The sequence below is a fragment of the Pelophylax lessonae genome, assembly GCF_965119305.1.
Source record: "Pelophylax lessonae genome assembly, chromosome: 7".
Classification (NCBI taxonomy): Eukaryota; Metazoa; Chordata; class Amphibia; order Anura; family Ranidae; genus Pelophylax; species Pelophylax lessonae.
The window spans coordinates 150,576,270-150,596,544 of NC_138774.1; the positions used below are offsets into that span (position 1 = coordinate 150,576,270).

A 20,275-nucleotide genomic window follows, 5' to 3' on the forward strand; every position below is an offset into this window, starting at 1 on the left:
GGCTTGGCCCAGGCCCCTAGGTAAAAGCTTTCCAGCTTGTAAGAGAAAGGAGATGGTACCAGATCTAACTCTGAAATCTTGTCCAGAGATAAAATCCACTTGGAGGGACCTGTATGTAGGAATCACTGTTTGCCCAATTGGGCCACAGAAAATGGATTCTTCCCAGAAATTCTATGTAGATTTAAAAGAGATAAGGAAGATTCTACCCCACCCAGATCAGTCATCTCTACCTCTTTTCAGTGGACTGACCCTGTGGGTTCTGACCTGCCCCCTGATGTAGATCACCACTGTGAAGTTTTTCAGCTTTACTGGGGACAAAAAAGCCTGCTGTTAGGTGACAAAATGCATTAAAGAGCTGGCCACAAAACCAGAGTGTTCAAACTAACTACCCAACCGGGGAGTTCTACTGGCAAAACAACTTCCTGACAGGGGCGTTCCACAGGCTATAACGCAGCAGCACAGAAGATTTATTACTGTGCCAGCACCCATGGCTTCATCTGCCTGTTTGCAAGACATGAATTGCTGGGTGCATGATCAACATTGGAGAAAAAAAAACCCTTTCAGGACAGGAGGCCTTTTCCATTGAGCACACCTCAATATAGGGATGGGAGAGACCATGGTCCTGATCATCAGGCATTTAGACACTGACAGGTGAAGAGAGTAAAGTCAGGAATACCCAGCATCCTACCACCAGTATGCTCTAGTGGCAAAAAATATGTATCCTGAACTGTGATGGATTAAGCTCTCAAATACACAAGGATTGTGTAGGAGTCACAAGACCATTTTTGAAAGACTATCCAGCCAATCTCTTGTAGGGTTCTGACCGTTTACTTCACAGGAATTCATGTCTAGAGGAGGAGTGGATTGGGAACCCAACCAGCAGACATATATGCTGCATGACGTCTTAATCCATGAAGAAACAGAGGTATGTCAGAAGACAGCTCTAGGAATTGGAAATCACATCTGTTGGAATTGGAATTGCCATGCCTAGAGAGCTTGACATTGTCAGAGTATAGAACCCTTGCACAGGGAGAGTTGTAACAGACTCCTTTAGAGTGTCTTACTACCCGTGGCAACCTGATGGTCACTGTCATCTTGCAACCTGGATGCCTGAACAAGGCAGGAAATTCATACAGGGTTTTACCAGCCAAGGCATGAGCAGCCCCCTCCAGCTATAACCTATATAGAGCAGACAAGGCATAGAGGTATAAGGCTGCAGAGGACTTGTTTCTGATATAAACAAATATCAGTAAGCTTAAGGGAGAACTCCACATTGTTAATAAAATAATTATTATAACATGTAAAATTGCTACTCAAGCCATGCAGCAATTTATTAAATAACCTTCGCAATACAAACTGCAGCTGCTGAAGTTTCTTAAGCTGTTTAAGCTGTTTAGAGAGACAATGTTAGGGTCCTTTCACACGGGCGGTCCGTATGTCCGTTTTTCTTCCCATCATGTATGTCTATGGGATTGCGGACGTTAGCGCATGACTATCCACTGACATCTGTTTTGTGTCCATTCCGTTCAGTTCCGTTTTTTGAGATGGAAGAGAACCCTATTTTTCTTCCGTTTAAAAAAACAGAAAGAACGCAAAATCAGATGTCAGCGGATGTCATATGCTAATGTCCGCAATCCCATAGACATACATTATGTTCCGTTTTTCATCCGCAAATGGATGGATGAAAAACAGACATACGGAACGGACCCTACAAAAGTGCATCCGTGTCCGTTTAAAAAAAAAAAAAAAAGTGACTGAACGGATAAAAAAAAAACTGAACTGACCATGTGAAAGGACCCTAACAGTTGTTTGTTAGGTGAGAGAAAACTCCTAAGGGCTCTTTCACACGGGCGTTCCTTTTTTTTTTTGCCCGATCAGGTCCTTTTTTTTTTTTTGTAACGGATACGGATGACACTTGTGTCATCCGGTCCGTATGTCCGTTTTTCATCCCATCCGTTTGCGGATGAAAAACTGACATAATGCATGTCTATGTAAATACGGATGTCTGCGGATGACACCACTGACATCCGTTTTTGCTTCCGTTCCGTTTTTTGAAAGGAAGAAAAAATAGGGTTCTCCTCCGTTCAAAAAAACTGAACTGAACTGAACTGACAGAAAACGGATGTCAGAGGATGATCATCCTCTGACATCCGTATTTACATAGAGATACATTATGTCCGTTTTTCATCCACAAACGGATGGGATGAAAAACGGACATACGGAACGCCCGTGTGAAAGAGCCCTAAGGCTTCTTTCACACGGTCCGCCTCTGCAGGCGGATCCGTGTTGCTCAGCGGGGATCGATCCGCGATCCCCGCTGAGCCGGGTGGGTGACAGCTCCGTCTCCGCTTGCAGAGCGGAGAGGGAGGTGTCTCAGCACCCACTGCCCTCTATGGGGGATCGGAGGAGAGCGGACCGCTTGTCCGCTCTCATCAGATCCGCTCCGATTACTGAACGGATGGAAAAATAGGGTTTCCATCCGTCCAGATTTCAGCACAGGATAGGATGCGGATGGCAGCGGGTGTCAGCGGAGGTGTCTCCGCTGACACCCGCTGCCCCATAGAGCTGCATGGAGGATCCGATCAGATCCGCCTAAAAAACTGACAGGCGGATCTGATCGGACCACCCGTGTGAAAGAGCCCTAAGGGTCTAACCACTGCTAAAGGAATACTACCGAAGCAGAATTCTCTACACAGGTGGTTTCATTAGACAGAGCATTCTACACAGGTGATTTCATTAGACAGAGCATTCAACACAGAAAGAAAAGCCTTGCTAAAACAAACAGATATCTGTTCAGGACAGAAAGCAACTGCACCAAACTTTAATAAAAATGCTACAATGCACATTGGAGTATTGGCATTTCCATAAGTTTTCATTTTGGTTATTATTTAGTTATTTTTCTTTTCTAACACAAGTGGAGTTGTTCCCTAGCAGCCCACATGGCATCTGGTCCCTTCTGCTGACCTCAGGCCAAACATACTCACATATCCTGGACCTTGTCCACAGAGCAATCGATGCATTTGCAGGGCGACCCAGATCCCAGGAACAGCAAAGCACATCATCATGCTGGGCACACTTTAGAGGTCACCCACTTTTAGCAGGGCATCAGTCACAGTGCAACTGCTCACCATTGGCAGAACTTCCATTATTACAGGTGTCAATCTTCTGTGCCATTTACTACCCTGCTTTTACTCAAGCATTTGGTGACTACTGGAGCCATCCTGGAACTTCTGGACACCACAGGACGCTCCCAATATCTGCACGACGTAAGACCCAAGTCACCACCTCTTCTAAAAGGTAGGGAACTTCATACAAAATGGTCCTTATGAGTGGGGAGGACAAAAAAGGAATGCGGCCTCTGGCTCAGCCTGAGAATGTATGGGACTGGTGACCTATGAGGTAGGAGCGGGGACAATGCTACCCAAACGTATGCTGCCATGGAAGTCTGTCAGTAAACAGACAAATGTGAATCGACCTTTTAAGTTATGTAACTGCACTATGTATGTTTCCTCTTAACAATAAAGTATCATAATTGCGATAACGTAGCCAGAAATTAACTGGACTGACCTGGTAATTTCACTGAATAGATTGCACACCTAATATATAGCTAAGCCATAGAATATGAAAAAAAAAACTCATTATTGACAAAGTAAAGCATTCTCAGATTCATGTTTTTGCCTATTCTGATGCAGTTTTATAGCAGGTCATTGTCAAATCTATAATGCCCAAAGTCCTAGCGTGGTGTTGACCCAAACCTAATTACCCAAAGGGTCAAAAATTAGGTACCTAGGTTTAAAACAATGATTTTTATGTGACAAGCTCAATGACATAATGAAGGATCATTCAGTACAGCATGCTCACAGAGCACTATTCTTTTGCATCCACTGAAATTTCAGTTTTCTTAAAGCAGACGAGTGAAAGATGTTTTCTTTTTGGCTGTTATGCGCTACTGCACTTTTAACATAATTTTTCTGTACACAGATTTATAGAAAAAAAACCAGCAGTGTTTACAGCTGTTTAATTCTGGAATCTTTAGCTTTGTTATAGGCAATATTTTAATGGTGAGGCTTCTAGTACATCTACTGTTGGTACACTGGAAGTGGCATTAAAATTGGGTTTCATTGCTAAAAAGTGTTTTATATTTGTTACCAGACGAGGTCCCAGAGTTCATGAATTACATGATATTATTTTTCTTTTACTGGATTTTATAAGACAATTACCGTATTTATCGGTGTATAACACGCACCTTTTCCTCCTAAAAATGGAGGAAAAAGCAGCAGTGCGTGTTATACGCCGATATGAAAAAAAAGAAAGTCCAGGAAGCAGCACCGAGAGCAGAAGGGGCGGGCCGGCCGAGGAGAAGGAAGGACAAGCTGTCATAAGAGCAGAAGGGGGCGGGCCGGGCCGAGGATAAGGGAGAACGAGCGAGCGCAGTCATCGAGACGTGTGACGTCTGTCATAGGCGGGACTTCCGAAGTCCCGCCTATGACAGACGTCACACGTCTCGATGACTGCGCTCGCTCGTTCTCCCTTCTCCTCGGCCCGGCCCGCCCCCTTCTGCTCTTATGACAGCTCGTCCTTCCTTCTCCTCGGCCGGCCCGCCCCTTCTGCCCTCGGTGCTGCTTCCCGGCTTTTTTTAAAAACAGATTCGGATAGCTCACTGCTGATGATGCTGCATATAGGGATAGGGACAGACACTGCTGATGAGGCTGCATATAGGGATAGGGACAGACACTGCTGATGAGGCTGCATATAGGGATAGGGACAGACACTGCTGATGAGGCTGCATATAGGGATAGGGACATACACTGCTGATGAGGCTGCCTATAGGGACACTGCTGATGAGGCTGCCTATAGGGACACTGCTCATGAGGCTGCATATAGGGACAGACACTGCTGATGAGGCTGCATATAGGGACAGACACTGCTGATGAGGCTGCATATAGGGACAGACACTGCTGATGAGGCTGCATATAGGGACAGACACTGCTGATGAGGCTGCATATAGGGACAGACACTGCTGATGAGGCTGCCTATAGGGACACTGCTGATGAGGCTGCATATATGGACACTGCTGATGAGGCTGCATATAGGGACACTGCTGATGAGGCTGCCCATAAGGACACTGCTGATGAGGCTGCCTATAAGGAGACTGCTGATGAGGCTGCCTATAGGGACACTGCTGATGAGGCTGCCTATAGGGACACTGCTGATGAGGCTGCATATATGGACACTGCTGATGAGGATGCATTGCTGGACACTGCTGATGAGGCTGCACTGGCACTGGTGAGATGTCATTTGATTAAAAAAAAAAAAATGTTCTGAGTTCAAAGTTGTTTATTTTAAATTTAAGCTTTTTTCCTGAAATTTCTCTCCAAATATTGAGGTGCGTGTTATACGCCAGTGCGTGTTATACGCCGATAAATACGGTAATCAGCAGTTTGACAGCTTAGCTTCTATAAAAAATAGCATCTTATCTATAATTGAAAAAGACAACTGAACAGTTGACAACATCCCCCTTTTTTCAGGTATATTGTTTAACTAGTTTTAGATGTAAGAGCATTCGGGTTCTGCTTGGTTATACATTTCATAATTGCACTATTTTTTCAGCTGGTTTTATTATACATACAGTATCTTTCCATTCTCCTCCTGGTAGTGTTATTCTCTGGTGTAGTAAGATCAGGTAGCTCTTGAACCTCAGCAGAAATCAGGAGTAGTTATGTGTCAAATAAATGCATGCGATGAATTTCACAACACTAACAGCGGCTAATTATTTATTTAGCAGACAGAAGGGACATAATTGTTATACATTTATGCATGGCACACATGAAAGATTAATTCAGACGACAAAAAAATCTCTTATTTCATAAAATGCATACTCGTTTTCTCACAGTTCACATAATTAACCCATTCATTGTCTTCAAATAATAGAGGAAGTAACTATGACAATAACAGGCTCCCTGTATAACATGGTGAGAGTTAAGCCCTGGCACCATCCTGTGCTATACGTAACTACATAATAACACTAATAACTCATGACTTAGACATGATAGCAGTGCAGAGTTGAAGGTCACCATAAGCATTCATATGGGACAGTAGAAATCCCATGTATCATAGAGCACTTGTGATTATTGCTCTAAGCCTATATACAAATGATCAAAAGGTCAATGTATCTGAATTGAATTGAAATATTGTTTGATGTATGGCGAAAACACTGATTAGAAAATAGCTTACTTCTTTAGAGTACAAGTAAAAATATATATATATGTTAATTTCATATAGTAGATGGAAAAGCATACAGAAAAATCATAGAACCAGTTTAATTGAGACAGCATTTGCTTGGATAACTGATCCCTTTCTCAGTCCCGGTTCACACTTGTGCGATGCGGGAAGGCTGCGAATTTGCAGCCTGTTCCCGCATCGCAAACGCACCTCTGGCAGTTCACACTGCCATATGCGATACGCAGGGGGTGTCAATTAAATGTTAATGACACCCCCAGTTTGATTGCATATCACAGTGCGATCTGACAGTTCGCACAGGATCGGATCGCACAAGTGTGAACCACTGTGCGATCCGATCCTGATGCGGCTGGAGAAAAGGGTCAAGTGCGTGTTTGGTGCGGATACAGTGCAAATTCAGCCATACAAAGTGTATGACTGAATTCGCATCCGCACATCCGATCGCATGTAATGAAGGAGCAGTGCGCTCCGAATTAAATGCGATCGCCGCACTCGCACAAATGTGAACCGGCCCTCAAGGTGGTCATATATCGGTTATTTTTTTAAGATTCAAAATTTGGTAGGCTTCATAGTATATATGTAGCACTACCCCCTTATGAGCTGCTGGTTTTTTCACACTTCTGGATTCCCCCGGGTTACCCGTAGCAACTGCATGCAGAATCTTAACTCTTTACTTTCTTGGCTCAGTCAATGAACAGTCTAGGGGTTGTTGTTTTTGTGGTTTTATTTAATATTGGGATGGGAGAAGGGATGAGTGGGATACTCCAACACCTGAACTCTTTACAATGCTGAGGACTTCTGTCAGAGAATGCGGCAAGGCCACAGCTTCATCCTGTCACTAGTTGAATCTAAGGTAATGTTCCTTTTAGTACTTATCTTCAGGGCACACACCTAGTACCCTCTTTCTATCCAACAGCTGACACCCGTTCACTGACTACTCTATTCCGGAGTGGCCCCCTTTCTGGTCAGGCCCCATAGGCACGATCCTCTGTACTCACGATACTGCTTTCCAGGTTCTCCAGTGCCTCAACTCCTTCAGTCAGCTTCCCTGGACTTCTGGGTTCAGCTCCACACTTCTGGCTCACCAGGCCGACTGCCTGTGACCATACGCAAACTGCTGCAGAAGAAGAGGCAGCTGCCACCCTCCTTCCAGGACTCTGCTCACCAGCCAAAGACATTGAGCCCATGTGCCCCTGGCTATATATTCTACACCCCACAATGCACCGAGACAGCAGTCTTGTGCCAATCACTGGGGCTGTATCAAAGCCTGTGTGTCCATTGGTCAGGTTTCCTCCACTGTGCAATGGCCCTCCCCATTGGACCAGTGGGGACACTCCCTCAGACCACATGAATCACACACTGAGAACATCGAGCAGACCTAACTCACAGATCCTGCTCCATGTTAAGCAGAGAGAATATAGAATTTACCTGCTGCTTTTCTGAAAGAGCCAAAAACTGTCTCTAGCACCTATCTAGGAGGGTGCTACACACATATATATATATATATATATATATATATATATATATATAGATAGATATATAGATAGATAGATATATAGATAGATATAGATATATTACAAGGGATGTTTTATGGGGAGTTTTTTTAACAAAAAAATTGCAATGTTGTGGCTAGTGCATTTAACATACCAGTCTACATCTGGTACTAATTTTGACCAAACCCCAACACAGAAGACCCCTGCCTTCCTGCATATCACATGATGACACAATCAGTGTCATCCTTTCAGATACATTAGACATGTAGCTTTGATTGATACATGAAATGTTTATACCTCTGTTCTGGGAGAAGCCCAATAATCAGAGGTTATTAGATAGCTGTCAGCATCTCTGTGGTTATTGAGTTGAGTAACATGCAACTAAAAAGAGGAGGATGACCCATTATAATGGCTTCAGCATAGAAAGTAGCACATCAGAACTCTTTAAAGAATATATTTATTGTTTAAGTCATTATACCAGTCACGTTATCTTCTGCATCAAGTATTTCTGTAATAATGTTGGAACTGCTGTGTGTACTATAAGCTCAAGGGAGAAACAACACATACATAAACATGTTGGTAGCTGTATTTGCCCTACATACACATTTGCAGGCTGACAAACTAAAATATAGAGGCTAAATACGATAGATAATGATGTAACCTGGCTGGCAATTGTGCGAAGCATTGCTAAGCATTTAGTGTGTATTATTTTGGTTGTGCCTAGATTATAATAATTAAGACAAGAGTAAAAGCTGTACATGTGTTGTGTTTACCTGATTTGTACGCCCACTCACTACTGCCTCTGGGTATCTTTCCTGTCTGCTTTTTGTATTACTCACTTCATACAAACTCATTACAAATCTCTAATAAATACATCTCAGCCTTCAGAGGCTGACTTGTATCTGTAATGTGTTATGAAAAGTCAGCAGAATCTCTCCATGCGATTTTACATCCTTAAGCAGCAACCATTAAAAGGCAAAATAAGTCCAATTTCTTATGTATGTTTGGTAATTACATTCAAGTATATTATGAATGGACACAGCTTTCACCACAGTCTGTTATTTTTGCGCGGGTCTTGCTGTAGAGTTGTAAATACTTAAATATGTATATTGTGCTTTTTATGTATAGTTTACTTATTTTTTTAAATAGCACACTAAAACTCGCAATGACAGGATAACAGCCATTTCACATAAAGGGTATTTATCCTTTGTCAAAGATGCAAGCCACGGAGGCTGTCTAACCGGGGATGAGGGCCTTGACTGGGGTAGGAGGGACTAAGCAGGCCAAATTAGGCCAAAAAAGTCTAGCTGTGATACACTTTCCACAGCCCGCACCACCTCTGTCCACCACTAGAGGGATACTCCACTCCAATCCATCTGGCTGAACACACACACAACCAAATACAAATCTTACATGCAATATGGTACACTCGAAGGGTTGGGGAGCAGTCTAGCAATTAACACACATGTCTAGGATTTGTCAAGTAATCAGACGAGCTAGAACACTTGTGTTATTTACTCTTCCCACTGTCCACACACACAGGCAATCATACACACTCAGATTTTTGTCTGGCAGATCTGTTATTTACAATCTGTATGCAGTCTGCCAATACACAGTGCAATTGTATACATATTAGCAAGGACCGAGCACATAGACACTACAATGCAACAATCTCTATAGGGATGTGAGTCCTAGCTTAGTACACAGAAGCCACTTAATTATATTCCCTAATATCCTGAAAGTGGGCAGTGCATAACATATATACAAAGAAAAAAATTACAAAAAAAAAAAAAAAAAGACAAAAAGGACATACAAAGCTGGTTATTATTTATGAAAATAAAAGGGATACAAAAACGGAAATAAAATCAGGAATTTGTAATTCACCACTTTCAAACCAGCTCCATGTGAATCACATCATCCATATATCCCATTCCTCAATTTATTAAAACAAGGATCTGGACTGGCCTTTAGCCCATGGATAGTCAATCCTTGGGGGAGGGGGGGGGGGTGTTACCTTCCCTGCCACAGAACAGTTCTGCATTCCAAAGTGACTAGTGTTAAATGGTTTCGATGGCTGGTTCAAGGATAGGTTTTCCAACACCAGTGCATCAGTCTGATCGCAACAAGACAAGTCACCACTTGCCTGTTATGATCAGGCTCCATATGACTGTGTGTGGATACCTCTTGGATTCTATATAGGCTGCACAAACTATTTTACATTTTACACATACCCCAAAAATGTTTTACTATCAGAAGAAATTATTATCTCTCTGCAACTCATATTTTAGTTTTTTTTTTTTTTGAGAGATAAAATAGATTCCTCTGATCCTTGACATAAATCAATAGTTGGCAGGCAATTTGGAGCTTTTGGGAGTGAACGGGCCTTGTCCTCTGCTGGGCTTATAGGTTATAGAGTTGGGCTTAGGCATGTTCGGGATCCTAGTCCCAACCCACCTGCCCGATCCTGCCAGGAAGCTGTGCAGCTGCGGACCGGGCAATGTCTCAATGCCTGTGATGAAGGTTGTGCAGTGTCAGCTTCCTGGCAGGATCAGGCAGGTGTGTTGGGGCTAGGATTCCAAACATGCCTGAGCCCATCTCTAGTAGTTGAATTGGCAAGATCTTCCCTTTGACATTTCAGGGAGGCAATAGTTAATTTTACACTGTCTCTACAAGGATGAAAGAATTTTATTGGCACCTAGGTGTCAATCGTGGCCAACAGGCAAGCTTGCTTCTATTAACTTGTTATTTGGGACTAGGGATGGGCGAACGGTTCGGCCCGAGCATGAGTTCGGGCCGAACATTTACCTGTTCGGCCGTTCGCCACACACCCAAATTTACAGGGTGTTTGCCGGGTGTTCGCCCTAATGAACATCCTGCAATGCTGCGCCCTGAATGGGCAAAGCGTTGCCCAATCAGTGTGCAGTATAAGCTGGTTGTTAAGGAGTGGGGCTGGGAAGCCTGCCGTGGCGTCCCTAACAATGGCTGAGTCATCAAAAAAAATTCCTTTAAATGTAGTGTCTGGTGATACACATTAATTCCACATGATTATGGATTAGCAGCCCTTGATTATTTCCTATCGGAAGACCCGAACATGTATTTGCGTCAGGCAGAATTTTTTTCTGGAGGCCACCCAATTCTGTCTTACACATAATTATTTTGTTTTTGATAACCAATTCTACTTGCAAGTACAAGGGACAGCTATGGGGGCAAACTTTGCTCCCTCATATGCCAATTTAGCTCTGGGCCTATGGGAACATAAATATATATGGAATAATAACCCCTTTTCAAAGCATTTCATTTTCTTTGAGAGGTACATAGATGATATTATCATCATTTGGGAAGGCAATCCATCAAAAGCTCTGGAGTTCGTAGTTCATTGCAACAATAATCCGTTTGGTCTAGCATTCACACTTGTATTTGACTTTTCCACATTGACCTTCTTGGACTTAGAATTGTATCATAAGGAGGGTACAATACATGCTAAGAACCACTTCAAAACAACAGCAGGGAACTCATTGTTACATTACAAAAGCTGTCACTATCAAAAATGGACTCAGAACATCCATCAAGGGCAGTTCTGTCGCTTGAGACACAACTGTACCTCTAAACAGAACTATATGGAACAAAGTACCATTATGGCAGACAGGCTTAGAGAAAAAGGGTATCCTGGATCCGGAATTCTCTAATCCTGTAACCCTTTTTTGGAAGGAATCCCACCCAAAAAAGGAGTGTGAACCCTTTGATGGGTCTACAGGATTCATCACAGGATTCCACCCCAAACATAAACAGATGGAACGAATTTTAAAAAGGCATTGGAATATACTTATGAAAGACCCCCACCTAAAATCCCTCTTGCCTTTACAACCCAGAATCACGTATATGAAAGCTCCCAATCTGAAAAATAAAATAGCCCCCAGAAAACTTAAATCTGCCCCATCTCTGGTTCTCCTCGACTTTGCCTTTTTCCACTGGTAGGAATGTACCAATGTAAAAAGGCCCTATGCAAAACATGTGCCTTCGTTACACATGGCAACAAGCAGTTCACTACAAAGGGTAAAACCATTCCATTAGGGAATTTCTATAATTGTTCCTCCGATCATGTCGTGTATTGCATCACATGTCCATGCAAACTTTTATATGTGGGCAGAAAGATATGCCCACTGAGACAACGTTTTGGGGAACACAGGAGATCTATAGAAAGTGGGAAGGCCAAAGAGAAACAAAGTATTCCCCGTCACTTCCAGTCATGCCACCAACAATCCACCTCAGGATTGGAAGTGTGGGTCATCGAACAAATGCCCAAACATCTCTCTGAGGCAGAAAGGTTCTTCAAACTGTGTGAAAGGGAGACCTTCGGGATCTACGCATTAGGCTCTTTGTCGCCAGGACGCCTTAATGAAGAACTGGAAGTCTCCACCATTTTATATTATCCATATTAATAATAATTGGTAGTATCTGTCACATCTCTATACATAATAATTATTTATTATTGTATATTATATTAAACATTTCCTTTTCATCCATATCTCACAGATTTTTCATTCATCTGTCTTTTTTATTCTTTGATCTATATGCATATGTGTATGCATGTGTGTATATATATATATATATATATACATACATACACCCACACACACACACACGTTCATTGGATCGTTAAAGTTCAAGCTTGTTTAATTTCAATTTATCTTAATTATTTTTGTTTTTCCATACTCTCCTTAAAATTTCATTATTACTTTTTATTTTTATGTATTACTAATTTTTCATTTGTACACATTTTTGGATCATTTAAACATTATACGTGTTTTTATTTAGAATTATTACTATGGAACACAGTTTTTATTTATTTATATAGTTATTAATTCCCCCATACAAGAGTTTTTACAATAATGTATATACTGGAAATATTTATTGCCCAGGTTTTTTAATGACAATGAAATGTATTAGCTAAAGGTTTCTGGTGTATATACACTGTCAGCCACTAGGTGGTGCCTGACGTGTGTATATATATATATGGAATCCTCCTCTTGAGTCCCATCACAGCTTGAGAAAGGAGCGCGCTTGTTCAGGCTTAGGCCATACGGCGCATGCTCCGAAACGCCTCACATCATCTTGACCTAACTGGCGTATCTGCGATCCAAGGTGCGGTTCAGGCCCCGTTTTCACCTCTACTCCCCGGAAGCCGGCACATACACAGAGAGAGCGGAAAACAGAAGAGAAGCAGCTCATCCATTTGCCAGTAAGCACCAGGACCCGCTGGCCAGGATGCTCCAAGAGACTCAGCTCATCATTCCCACTCAGACCCTTATTTATACATCAAAATGTGAGTGTATAAACACCTATATGTTTTAATACATTTTTGGATGGTCTACACTTAGAGGCGCCTCTGTCCTCTCTCTTTTTCTCTGCATACTGGGAACATTGCTTCAGCCTTCCCCCCATCTGCTGACAGCTGCCTCTGATACAGTGGACTCTCAAATGTTATGGTGCCCCCCATACTGCAGGACACTGTAAGTTCTCAATAGACTGTACACAGCCCATGAACTAGCGCTAATTTCAGTTGTTATTGTGAAGGACTGGTGTATCCTGGGTCAGTGATGTCATGAGGGGCGTGGCAACCAGATAACATCACTGGTGTGGCCACACCTATTCCCTATAAAAGAACTGTCAAACCGCAAATAGGCAGACTGCGGGAAGCGGGTGGGTGCGGCAGGTGGCATGATTGATGATGGATTTACATTGGGGGAACGCTATTTTTTTAGAGCACCCCCCCATATTGAGGGCATGTGGCCTGGCGGGCGCTCGCTCATCCCCTCTCCTTTCCTGACCTGCCAGGCTTCATGCTCGGATAAGGGCCTGGCATGGACTGGGGGGGACCCCACTCCGTTTTTAAAAAAAGTTTTAATAGCTGGGAGCCGGAAATTGTAACCGCGAGTCAAATGGAATTTGACTTGTTTTTTTTCTTTAGAAATGTGAATTTTGCTGTAGCAAGATCTATACATGGTACAGATGTGCCACTTTACAGGCACATTGAGGGGACCCCCCCAGGCACTATATTTAAAGGAATTTTTCATTTTTATTGTTGCAATTTAACCCCTTCAAAACCGAGTCATTGTAAAATGACGTCGGCAACATTCCTTTATCGATCCGGGCCGCCGTCATATGACGTCGGCCCGTTCTAGCTGCCAGTGCGCGCCCCCGGCGGCGCGCCCCCGGCGGCGCGCAGCGGCGCGATCAGGGATGAGGCTCGTCCCTCGGACATAGCCCATCCCTGATCAAGGTAAACAGCCAATAGAATTTGGCTGTTTACCACGTGATCGGCTGTGTCAATCACAGCCGATCACATGAGCGGCTCCAGCGCGAGCTGCTCGTTCCGGCAATCAGGGACGAGGCTCGTCCCTCGGACAGAGCCCATCCCCGATCTAGGTAAAGAGTCAATTAAATTGGCTCTTTACCACGTGACCGGCTGTGTCCAATCACAGCCGGTCACAAATGTCATCAGAGAACACGGTAACTAGCTGTCATCTTGTTATCCTCCTCACACACTGATCCTGTGTGAGGAGGAGATTGTGGTAACAGCTAGTTACCAAGTACAGTGCACCCCAACCACACTGATTGCCCCCCCAATAAAAAGCACCTGTCACTAGCCCATCAAAGTACCCGAGTACCTGTCACCAGCCCATCAAGGCTCTGATGACAGGTACTCGGGTACTCTGATGGGCTGATGACAGGTACTCTGATGGGCTGGTGACAGGTACTCGGGTACTCTGATGACAGGTACTCGGGTACTCTGATGACGGGTACTCGGGTACTCTGATGATGGGTACTCGGGTACTCTGATGACGGGTACTCGGGTACTCTGATGACAGGTACTTGGGTACTCTGATGACAGGTACTCGGGTACCCTGATGACAGGTACTCGGGTACTCTGATGACAGGTACTCTGGTACTTTGAGTACCCGTCACCGGAGTACCCGAGTACCCATCATCGGAGTACCCGAGTACCTGTCAACTACCCATCAGAGTACCCGAGTACCTGTCACCTACCCATCAGAGTACCCGAGTACCTTCCACCTGCTCATCAGAGTACCTGACACCTGAAGTACCCGAGTACTTGCCACCTGCTCATCAGTACCCATCACTACTCATCAGTACTCATCAGTACCCATCAGTACCTATCACCTATCAGTATCAATATTGATCATCCGTACCCATCAGTACAGTATCAGTATCACCTATCAGTATCAGTACTACTCATCAGTACCTATCACCTGCCTGTCACCTGCCCCATAAGAGTACCCGAGTACCTGTCACCTGCCTATCGGAGTACCCGAGTACCTGCCACTTGCTCATCAGTACCAGAGTACCTGTCACCTGCCCAGCAAAGTACCGAGTACCTGTCACCCTTCATACAGCCACCATGTCTAAGTCCAGAAAGGTTTATATACGTCCTCCATTTAAACCTAAATACCGGTGTTATGGCAGCAGATAGCTGCCATAACCCTGGTATTTTTTTAAAAGGTGGACGGTTGGCTTTCCGATAAGGGTGGTCCCAGCGGCGGATTCGCCGCGGGATCACCCTTCCGGGGTGGCGGAAGAGGTGCCCCCCCCCCCTCCCGCCGCATTCTGGTCCTTTTCCCCGCTTACCGGACCCGCCGGCAGCGGGGAAAAGGATTCGGTCCCAGATCCTCACAGACAGGATGTCGAGTGAGGGCAAGCTTGCCCTCACTCGACTCTATGGTCTTGGAGGACCGGAGCTACGGCAAACATCGTTGCCTAGCTACCAGTTTAAAGGTCCCTTTTTTTTTTCATTTTATTTAATTTTTTTTTTCTATCTTTTAGTGTACTTGTGAGATCTGAGGACTTTTTGACCCCAGATCTCACAAAAAAGAGGTCCTGTCGTGCCTTTTTCTATTACAAGTAATGTTTACATTTCTTGTAATAGAAATAAAAATGATCAATTTTTTTTTAAAAAAAACAGTGTAAAAATAAAAAATAATAAATAAAATAAATAGTAAGAAAAAAAAAAAAAATTAAAGCGCCCTGTCCCTGCGAGCTCGCGCGCAGAAGCGAACGCATACAGAAACCCCGCCCACATATGTAAACAGTGTTCAAACTACATGTGAGGTATCGTCGCGATCGTTAGAGCAAGAGCAATAATTTGAGCCCTAGACCTCCTCTGTAACTCTAAGATAGCAACCTGTAGAAATTTTTAAAGTGTCGCCTATGGGGATTTTTAAGTACCAAAGTTTGTCACCATTCTGTGAGCGTGCGCAATTTTGAAGCATGACATGTTGGGTATCTATTTACTCAGCGTAACATTATCTTTCACATTATGGAAAACAATTGGGCTAACTTTACTGGTTTCTTATTTTTTCATTCAAAAAAGTGAATTTTTTCCCAAAAAATTGCGTTTGGAAGACCGCTGCGCAAATACGGTGTGATAAAAAATATTGCAATAATCTCCATTTTATTCTCTAGGGTCTCTGCTAAAAAAAAAATATATAATGTTTTGGGGTTCTAAGTAGTTTTCTAGCAAAAACAACTGATTTTAGCTTGTAAACACCAAATGTCAAAAATAGGCCTAGGCAAGTGGCTAGGATGCATGATGATTCTCCTTGGATGTTGGGCCCCTCTATATGGCTAAGCTGTGAAAAAGTTTCACACATGTGGTATTGCCATACTCAGGAGGAGTGGCAGAATGTATTTTGGGGTGTCATTTTTGCTATGTACATGCTATGTGTTAGGAATATCCTATAAATTGAGTTTTTATTTTTTTCCCACATTTTCCAAAAACTTGTGGAAAAAAATGACATGTTCAAAGGACCCATAATGCCTCATAGAATATACGTTGGAGTGTTTGCTTTCCAAAATGGGGTCATTTTGTGGACTTTTCCATTGTATTGGTGCCCTAGGGCCTTGAAAAGTGTGATAGGTAATAAGAAAGTTTTATGTGTATTTATGCTCCTAAAACGCCTTATGGTGCTACTTGGACGTGGAGTCTCTTTTTGTGGCCAGGCTGTGTAAAAGTCTCCCACATGTGGTATCACCATACTCAGAAGGAGTAGCAGAATGAATTTTGGGGTGTCATTTTTGCTGTGTACATGCTATGTGTTAGAAATAGCTTATAAATTGACAACGTTTTGGGAAAAAAAAGAAAAAAAAATTTCTTCATTTTCCCAAGAATTGTGGGAAAAAATTATAACTTCAAAAAACTCACCATGCCTCTTACTAAATACCTTGGACTGTCTACTTTACAAAAAGGGGTCATTTGGGGGGTATTTGTACTGTCCTGACATTTCAGGGCCTCAAGAAAGGAGATCGGTACATCAGTACATCTGGTGTGATCAATTTTCAGTAATTGGTACCATAGCTTCTAGACTCAATAACTTTCACACAGACTAAATAATATACACTAATTTGGGTTAATTTTACCAGAGATATGTAGCAGTATAAATTTTGGCCCAAATGTATGAAGAAAAATTAATTTTTTGCAAAATTTTGTAATAGAAACTAAAAAAAGGGTTTTTTTTGCAAAATTTTTGCTCTTTTTTTGCTTATATCACGAAAAAAAAAACCCCAGTTGTGATCAAATACCACCAAAAGAAAGCTCTATTTGTGTGAAAAAAATGATAAAAATTTTGTTTGGTTACAGTGTAGCATGACTGAGCAATTGTCATTCAAAGTGTGAGAGTGCTGAAAGCTGAAAATTGGTCTGGGCAGGAAGGGGGTCTAACTGCTCTGTATGGAAGCGGTTAAGCATCATTGAAATCACTGCTCCTGAAAAAACAACTTTTTCTTTTTATTGATCCATGTCCCCCAGGGCAGTACCCAGACCCCCATACCACTTTTATGGCCAATTACTTGCATATAAGCCTTCAAAATGGGAACTTTTGATTTCCCCTGTTTGGCTTCCATAGACTTAAATGGTGTTCGCCATTCGGGCTAGAACATTTCCCTGTTCGACAGTTCTGCTGTGAACCGAACAGGGGGTGTTCGGCCCATCCCTATTTGGGACCATTTGTCTACTAATGATTACTGATTAGGAGAATACTGTATCTTTCATGCCACAGAATTAAACTATATCTACAATCACACTACTTTTACAGGTTACCACCTAGGTCAGCTAGTGATAAACTGTTTCTACTCTTAAATTTATGATACATCCTATTTAACCCCCTCTTCTAACCCAAAATAACAAATCCTACCTCCTGCGCAAGATTTCAATTTGATCATTTCAGCTTGATGGGGTCTTGTAAGCCCTCAAATTAAAATCTCTTCATGGACATGTGTAATTGATCCCCATAAATTCTGTGAATCTTTCTCCGGAGCTGGTTGACAACCCCACAGAACTCTATAGATATCAGTTGCAAAGGCATTGACAAAGGAAAAGGAAATTTCAGCTGGAGGCTCTGAAGATTCCTGCAATCTTGCGGTTTGGTTCAGGTAATGTATTCAGGGTAGAGGAGTGGGGATAGCTTAGGTCAAGAGTGGAAGCAAAAAGGATAATTGCAATTTGTGTAAAGGTACAATTATCCTTTACACTTTGAAGTGTGTAAATGGAGCAGAGCCTACATGCTCAATTGTTCAGATTTTCATTCAGACCTTACTGCAGTGCACCAGTCCAACAGTCTCTTTAGTGGTTAATCTGGTGATCTGAAAACATGTCTGTTTTGGTGCTGGATAGCTGTTCCTCAGCACATCCACTGTAGGCTCCTCATCCTCTCGCATTGAGAAAGCCCAATTTAAAACATGTAAATACTTACTGTATCTTAGAAGTGTTTTCATTATGTAAGAAAAAAAACATGTCAGGAAAGTAAAATAATCACAATTAGTTGGATATACATGTCCTAGGTACACTCTGGACAACAACAAAGCAAACCCCTGCTTCTCCATATAAAAAAAAAAAAACCTTGTTTTAATGTTTCCAATTTTAAAAAAGATCACTATCATAGCTGGCTGCAGATTCAGCAAAGAAGGCCAATTTAATAAATCTAAAGTGCAAAAAGGCTTATGTAGCAAGTATATATCATTTATATATATCATAGAGATATATATATCATCTTTTAACAAAAGTGGAATTAACCTTAAGGGTAAAGTGGGTAAACTTTCTGACTTTTCTGACAGCTGTGGTGCTGGATAGAACTGCTAACTCACAGTGGTTTACTTGTTGCCTGGAATGCTGGTTAGACTGAAAATATTTTGTATTCACTTATTTTTTAGAATTAGGAAAAAAAAAAGCAATAAGGGGTACATAGAAAGGAGTAGTAAATGGTTAGAATCCGGTTAATGACTTTTATTTTCTGTGACCAATTGGAGGATTTTCCTTCACTTCTTGTATCTGAAAAACAAGGGGAAGTCAAAGGAAATCTCTTCAAAAATGTTGGATATTTGCCTGCTTTTAAACCTGGTGGCGATTGTCGCCAGAACAAATGGAAAGGGTGAATGTCCCCAGTGACGACTGGAGATAGACAAAAACACTGGACAGGGGTACTAATCATTCTCTACTATAAAAAAAACTATAATAACAATAGCAATAAATGGCTTTAGATACATTTTAAAATGTATTTTTAGTTTGGATAGACTGGGATAGGTTTAGAACTTCTGTAAGACTTTAAGTTTTGTCTGTTTCATTCTGGCATCCTTGTGCTATGCTTGCACAAACATTATGTTTGTGTGCACATCTGCCAAATGGAAGGTACATTTCTGTTCCATAAAAATAGCACAAAGGTAGGTAACAATCATTTTATACACAGATTGGGAAAAAGGTTGCTTTTAGAAAGATCTTCTAATGCGTGTGGCAGGTAAGGTGTATGAATTTTTCATTTTACGTATTAAACTTATACCATTTATCACTTATAAAAGAAATAAGATGCACAGCTTAGGGAAAATTGTGTTTATCAAGATCCAGAGCTGTATTATAAACTATGGCTCTAGCTGATAAAGATGGATTTAGCCAACATCGCTGCATCTTAATCTTTAAGATTAGCAAGAAACGTTTTCCAAAGAGCAGGTAAAGTTAACCAGATCAGCACTGGAGAGACCAACAGCATACTCATTATGTCATCAGAACCTTAAACTTTTGCTCAACAGGCCAAGTTAAAACCTAGAATGCCTTGTTTTGTACCTCAAACCATTCTTAAACCATTTTTGCAATGTGCCAGGGTGCATTATCCTGATGAAAAAGGCCACTTCTATTGTGGAATACTGTCTCCATGAAGAGATGTACTTGGTAAGTAACAATGTTTTGGCAGGAAGTACGCGTCAAAGTAACATCCAAATGAATAACAGAACCCATGGTTTCATAGCAAAACTTTGCCAAAATTATCACACTGCCTCTGCCAGCTTGCCTTCTTCCTACACTGCATTTTGTGTCATCGTTTCCCCAGGTAAGCTATGCACTTGGCCATTCACATGATAAAAACGAAAACGTGATTAACCAAACCAGGGCACCTTCTTCCATTGCTCCATGGTCCATTTCTGATGCTCACGTGCCTGTTTTAGGTGTTTTTGGCTGTGGAAATAGGCCAGCATGGGAACCC

At 42.3% G+C, this 20,275-nt stretch overlaps 2 protein-coding genes across 2 annotated transcripts in view; both read left to right on the forward strand.

Annotated features, from left to right (window-relative positions):
- Window positions 1-20,275, forward strand: part of TRPC5 (transient receptor potential cation channel subfamily C member 5) — a 516,224-nt gene that overhangs the window by 288,414 nt on the left and 207,535 nt on the right. The gene's annotated exons all lie outside the window — the stretch shown is intronic.
- On the forward strand, window positions 912-11,419 carry LOC309559815 (uncharacterized protein; the record flags this gene model as incomplete). Its single annotated transcript, XM_082263250.1, has 3 exons — window positions 912-925; window positions 3,155-3,266; window positions 10,790-11,419. 3 exons carry the CDS (start codon window positions 912-914, stop codon window positions 11,417-11,419), a joined length of 756 nt encoding a protein of 251 aa, XP_082119376.1.